The sequence below is a fragment of the Geospiza fortis genome, unplaced genomic scaffold (genome assembly GCF_000277835.1).
Source record: "Geospiza fortis unplaced genomic scaffold, GeoFor_1.0 scaffold428, whole genome shotgun sequence".
Classification (NCBI taxonomy): domain Eukaryota; kingdom Metazoa; phylum Chordata; class Aves; order Passeriformes; family Thraupidae; genus Geospiza; species Geospiza fortis.
The window spans coordinates 250202-257387 of NW_005054409.1; the positions used below are offsets into that span (position 1 = coordinate 250202).

At 40.3% G+C, this 7186-nt stretch overlaps 1 protein-coding gene across 1 annotated transcript in view; it reads right to left on the reverse strand.

The window, feature by feature from the left end:
• Nucleotides 1-694: 694 nt before the first annotated feature.
• Nucleotides 695-7186, reverse strand: part of UPF2 (UPF2 regulator of nonsense mediated mRNA decay) — a 48719-nt gene continuing 42227 nt past the window's right edge. Inside the window, exon 21 of the mRNA XM_031061322.1 lies at nucleotides 695-1912. Within this exon, the coding sequence (XP_030917182.1) occupies nucleotides 1903-1912 (10 nt within the window). The 3' untranslated portion in view covers nucleotides 695-1902. The remainder of the gene's footprint in view (nucleotides 1913-7186) is intronic.

A 7186-nucleotide genomic window follows, 5' to 3' on the forward strand; every position in this document is an offset into this window, starting at 1 on the left:
TTATTTGGCACAATATTAGAATAATTAATTTTAAAATTCAACTTCAGAAGGTTACACTGAACCAGGAAAATCCCCAGCTGACCCTAAACTATCTTTAGTAAATAATTATTTTAGAGATTTCCATTGATCCCAATGCCATCCAAGGCATTGGACTGACTGTCTTTTGATTTCAGTCTGAAGTCAGGAAAATCCCCAGCTGGCTCTAAACTATCTTTAATAAATAATTATTTTAGACATTTCCATTGATTCCAATGCCATCCAAGGCATTGGACTGACACATATAAAACAGTGCTAAAATTTTATTTTTATGCAGTTACTCAAGCTGGATAAATTAAATGCTTTTGAAACTAAGCAACATGTTGAGAAAAGGCAGCTGACTCTAGACTGAACCACAATTAGATGCTTAATTTGCTGTTAGGAACTGGTAGGCATTGTTGTTTGGGGAAGTAGAAACTCCCCAGGGGATATGGTCATGCTGCTGTAGGAGACGTTCCTGGAGGAGCTCACAGTTACAAACCTGATTAATGAACATACCCATGAATTTCACGTGGAAAGAAAACTATATGAAAAAATCACATAAGACTTGAATCAAAGACCTGGAATTCCTGTCCAAACTAGAGCCCAGAATACACCACAAACCTTTCAAAACATCATTTCCAAAGGACAAAGTGGATGTCAAGAGGCAGACACTGACTCTAAATTACAACACTTTATTGCAGCATTGGCAAAGGTCAGATTTCTGAAGCTGGTGAAGATCGGGCGGCATTTCTGTATGAAATGTTACAGTTTTACAAGTCTCTCTTCCTACATGCAGAAACCAAAACCAGTGGTAAAAAGGATTTTAAAAGAGCTAGAAAAAAGAATTAGTAGTAACATACAGATGGGCTCTTGAACTCAATGAACTACCTCTACCTGAAAGCAAACAAAACCCTATGCTAATAAATAACAGATTGTCAGAAACAGACCAAGAAACCTCATTTCTACTTAGAAAAAAATAAAAATTCTACTTGTTTCCAGACTTAAATCTTTTTTTTTTTAACTTTTTGTTTGTTTCAATAGACACAGAGGCTTATCAACCCATGAAGATCAACAAAATATTTGGATCCACTCCTTGACATCCTCCTGTTATGCTGACTGGCACGTTTTGGTTTTCAATGATACATACAATGGGCTCAACTATATCCCTGTCCTTAGGCTGGTGTCAGGCTGTTCCAAGCAGTACGAGTCAACACCCCGTGTTCATCAACTTCACTTTCTATTTTAAACCTTAACAGACATTTTACCTCCTTGGCTCTTCAGTTTTTCACCCCTCCCCACCCCCTTTCTGGCACATCTGGCAGCAAAAGGCTCTTCCTTAACCAAGAACATTCTGGCTGAGGAGTGTTTGAGAAATTATCCTACTTGGCAGGGTTTTCTTCTGCATTTTGCTGTTTGCTCTATGTGTTTCTACTGTAGATTTGCAGCCCCCAAAGAACATCCTTCCAACACCAAGTGCTCGAGTCGGAGACAACGTAACTTCTGGCGAGTTCAGAGCTTTATTTCCCTGCAGGCTCAGCTGCCAAAGGCCTTTCCCCTTCCAGTCCCAGCGGCTGAACTCCTGGCTGCTCCCGGCTCTCGCCGAGCTGCTCGCAGGTCAAGTTCCCCATCTCGCTCGTTTGCTTCTGCTCCTGTGAGAAGAATTAACCCTCAAGGCGGTTCCCATAACAAAAAGCTTTTTTTGGGGGGGTGGGGGGGGAGAGGGGAGGCTGCTCTTCGTGCCCCACGGCCCCAGCCTGTCCCAGGTTTCGGTTCTGAACGCTCTAGGCTGACATGCTGAGATGTGTCCACTGCTCTCGTTTAATCGCTGGAGGACTCCACAACACCAGAGATACAGGACCTGATGAAATGACACTGGCGGCTGGATCAACGTCTCCTGAGGGAAGAGCACAGAGAGGAATCAGATCAGCCTGATCTGAGGGGCCCCAAGAGCAGCTGCCACTCATTCTGATACTCTCTTACCCTGAGTTACATACTGCTCTTTTCTGCACAACCATTGCACCAGAAAAAAGCAGGGGGTTAATCTGCGTGTGATAGGTGAGGAATGTGATGATTGACTCTCACAATTAACAGACAAATATCATGGATATAGGTTAAAAAAGTTTTATAGATTTATAATTATGTTGTACCCCCTCACATGGTTATCAAGGGTCACCTGGCTTGTCACTGTGGTGACATCTGACCTCCAGTCAGGATTTGAGGAAGAGATCTCCACCACTGGACAGCAAAGAAGGGGTTGATGGACAGAACGTTGGGAAGGGTTAAAGGGTTAAAAAGGGAAAACCTCCATTGTGAGGGGACTGAGCACATGGCAGGGAAAATCTTTTGTTCCCTTTTTTCTTTATTCAGTCTTCTGTTGTATTTTTGATAAGGTTTAATAAACCTTCCTAAAGTATGAAAAGTGAGGAGCTGTTTCTCACATGCACCTTATCATCGCAGATGAGATGTTTAACTACTGAAGCACAGCTGTGAATTTGCTGAAAAATCGAGTTATTGTAAATACTTTTCATCTTTCTGTGCAGTTTCTTAATGCTTAGAAGTTCTGCAGAAATGTTACAAAGGGCTTTCTAGAGGCAAATAATTGGTTAGAACCTTTTTTAGAGTCAATTGGTGCATTTAAATCTTCCACCGTCCCTTGTTCAAAAAACACATCCCTAAATGTGACAAAAAAATCACATTTAATTCTCTTAAGAACATACAAATAGAAGAATGACATTGAAGAATGACACCAGTTTGTAGGCAGGGGATTCAACAAGACCAGGGCAATGCAGCAGTAAGGCCACCCCAGTGTCACTAATTTCAGCACAAGGCAGTCACTGCATCTGATCTCCTTTTCAGCTCATATTAGGCTGCAAATTAAAATTAATAATTGACATCAAAATAAAACTTCCAACATTTACAATTCCAAGAAAGCTCCAGGGCTACACACCCAGGTTTTTTACCAAGTAAACAGTTCATGTTTCTTTACATCAGTGTGTAACCTTCCAGCGTTTCTTGAACAGTCATTTGATCTACACCTGGTTTTTACTGAAGATCTTGCAAGAAAAATGTTACAGATATGTTATCTGGACATAGCAACTTCTGCACCTCTTGTACCAGAGGAAGCTTTCTCACTAATTCTGTATTTGTATGCATTGCTTTGTTCTATTATCCAGTATTTGTTTATATAAAAATGCTGTGTATTTTTGCCAGGAAGTCCTGAGCTGATGCATCATTAGAACTCACTGCAGCACTGCTTCTATTATTTGGTTTTAACCACCTGCTAGTATTACATAATGTAATATTCCAATTCTTTGTGGCACACTCAACATCAGAACACTGGCTATGTGCTTTCAGTAGAAAAGAACTTTAATTTTTATTTATTTAGCAGACTGACATCTCACTTGCAGAAGGTCACAACTGAGGGCAGACACCACTGAATTGCAGGATCATGCTTTTAACTCTCCATCTCCTCTTAAAAAATAATTTAACTGCTGATGGGGAGGGAAGGAAAAAGGCTGGGACTGGCTGCATGTCTCCAACTTGGTCAAAATGACTCTCACCCAAACCAGCAGCTACCAGTGCACATCTGCTGGTGGCAGATCCCTGTGTCAGGGGATCACAGTAATGTGCTGCTACCAAAAATAGCAGAAGGAGTTTTGCCCAAACCAGGTATTTCACATTTGTGTCCAACCTAGTAAACTTGATCCAAACCTGTATTTGGCAAGGTCAAACTCTGTACACAGATGTAATTAAAACCATCTTGAGCTCTCTGTAAAAGGAATCAATTCTTTGCACACTGACACACTGTTAATTTGTATGAAATCCACAGCTTCTCACGCCCCTGCTGAGCATTAGCACTGCCTGCCTGTGACAGGGAAACACAGAACCTCTGCCACAAACCATGGCTGGGGCAGAACGCTGGAAGCCATGAAAACACACAGAAACATCACACCACAGGCTATGGAATAATCACAGAGCCATGGCACGGGTGAAGCTGGGAGAGCTCACTCAGCAGGACAACTTTACAGCTTAAACTGAGAAGTGCCCAGGAGAATATCAATAACCAACTCCTTTCTGCATGTTGCTGACATCACAAGATCACAAAAATCTCTTTATTCTTGACATGTGAGACCTCTGAAGTTGGATTTCACACTTATCCCTAATCCCCTCATGTCCTCCAATCCAGAACACTCTGTATTTCTGCAGTGCTGCATTTCTTCACAAATCTCCTCACAAACTCCCAGCTCCAAACACCTCCTCTCCCAGTTCTCTCCCTGCTTTGCTTTTCTCACCTAATCTCAGCTTCCATGCTCTTTGTTCTCTCTCCCCCCTAATCACCCAAAACCACAAACAAGAAACAGAAAACACCAAGGTGCCCATTAAAAACCTATCACATCTGACTTATCACGTTCCATACTGTGAACATCAAAATTCAAATAAACCACACAAGCTGGACTCCCCCAAGTAAGAGAATCTTAACTTCTGCGAGTTATCTTATATTCTTATCTATACATCAAAAATAAAATGTTCTGACAAAGTGAAATCAAACTCAGTGTGTACAGTGGGTTGGGAAGTTTTTGGGGATTTGTAGCTGGTTTCCAGAGGGCCAAAAAGCTGCAGGGATTTTTGGTAGGTAGTTATTATTATTTATATTGAAAAACCTTTTGAAACATAGGAGTCTTTCTAACTGAGCATGGCTTATAAATACAATTTTGCCTTCCATTCCCTCTGAACTGAACTGTGATCAGGTGTCTCTCCACCTCTGGTTTCTGGGTTAGACTCTCACCCTGCCTGCAGAGCTCAACAAGCACCATCCTGCCAAGGAAGGCACCTGAGGCTTTGCTGTTCTTTTTTGCTCAGCTCCAGTGCAGTCCACCAGAAGCAACTGCAGGATTTGGAGCCCCCCTCCCATGAAACAGCTGAAAATTTGGGGTTTGGAATTTGTTAGCTGTGTTTGAAAGGCTCATCTCAGTAAGAAGAGAATTCAAAGCTTCATAAAGCAGAACAGTCAATGCACCAACTTCATGACAGGTGATGTATGAATTGTGTTGGTCCAGCAGCTGAAACAGGAAATCATATTAAATTCACATTTCTCCTTATTATCCGAACTCTGATTTTTCAGCATTAATGCAATATTCTTTATGATGAGAATATTTAGCTAATAAAATCCCAGCATCCTGTAATTACTGTTATGTTTCATTTTCCTTTATTAAATGGGTTAAAGAGAACTAAGAGTCAGATGTAAACAGGAGACCTGAGATCACCATTTAACTTGAATATGATTTGGTTTGCCAGTATGTACCTACATCCCTAGGGGAACTTTGGGCACAGGCAGGCCCTATACTATATTTTGAAAACAGCAACAAATTTTGAAGCTGCTTCTTTTAATAAGGAGAGGTTTAACAAGATAAAATCCTTGGTAAGGCCCTGCTTCTCAACAGAATTACAGGGAGAAATTTTACTTTCTTGGTAATCAATGTTTTAAAAATTATTTTATATAATGTGGTTATTTTCATTTCACTTTTAAAACCAAGCCGTTTAATGGATCTCAATCCTCTTAAACAAAGGAAAACTACTTTATATTTTAAGAAGCTGTTCCTAATGGTACCAGTCAATTTTTATGATAATCCCATCACCAAAAAAAATTACTTTAGTAAATTTTGTGTTTCTTGAAGGTAGTAGTTTAATAGCCTGAGAGCCAAAGGCCTCTCTTACCACACAAATGCTACAGAACTGGAGGCAAGAGAGAAAATTGTTTTCTTCCCAGTGCTGCTGAAGCAAATCAAAGAACTCTACTTTTAATGGAGTCACAGTAAATTATCTTTAAGGCCAGTCAGCCTTAAATGTACAAGTCCCAGAAAGAATCTCCTCCTTACAGGACCAGCAGGTCTCAAAACCTGAGGCAATACAAGCAGGCAATTCCAAACAAACAGAAACAAACTCCAATTTTTGATCCAGCATTTTGCACATGCTAAATAAAAATATATCTGACAAAGCTTGCAAATCTCACTGCATTTACTTTAGTACAGAACAAGGACATTAAGAGAGGAGAAATAAAGTAAAACCTGCAGAAGATTTATCTTTTTAAAAAAACATATAGAGGGCAAATTGCTTAGTGAGATCCAGTTGTTCAAGGCCAAAAACATATGGAAGAACCCAATGCTCCTTTCATTAATTTCTGAAATGAACTGCTACAATAGGTAGATTTGGATTAACTTCCTAAAAGGTGTTTGAAACACAGTGCTTAGGGCATGTTCAACAACACAAAAGCAAAGGTAAAAACAACAAATCAATTTTTCTACTCTCAGCACTCCCTGAAATGCAAGAAAGGCCTCATTCCTACCTCAGCTATCAGAACCTGTCACATTGTACATTACAGTGCAATCAGCCAGGAGATTTATTTGCTTAGATTATCCCTAACCTCAAGAATTTTAAAATAATAAGTTGTATACCTTAAAGAAAGCAGCAAACTATTATTGCCAGTAAGATTGAGTTATTTTGCAAGAAAATAACATTTCAGTTGCGTTCATGTACAAAGAAGCAGCAACAACACAACAGAGTGTCCTCATGGAAGTGACAACATCTGTGCTACACCATTGATTCCACCAGGCAGGAATGTGAAACCTTCTCTAGATAGATATTAAAATTTACAGCTCAGTTCCTATCTGCTCAGTGAGACCCTGCAGTATCCTCAGAAATCACAGGGTAACTTTTTAACAAAGCAGGAGAGGGGTCTGGGCAGAGACTGCAGTGCAACATTTAAAGTCAGAAGACAATTTTCAATATATCCTGCAAATCAGAGGCTCTAAGGATGTAGGCAACAGACAACCTGTGCCAGTGGGAAGCCATTGGTGGACCCACAGTCTCCAAGAAATAAATGGAGTCAGGAAAAGTACCAGTTCCTTACTGCAGGCTGAGATGGCTCAACTGATGCATGACTGCCAGGCAGAGCACTGCAGTACAAACAAATAAAATACACCTGCTCAACAAATAAAAATACCTCAAACAAACTTCCTGGTCTCTGTTCCAAGCAGCTTATGGATTAAAAGGAACAAAGAGGAAACTCCATAATACAAAACTACATCAGAACTGCAAGGACATGGCACTTGAATAAGCAAACACTACTCAAAGTGTGGATAACATCTGACCTACTTGAGCCAAGTCCTAA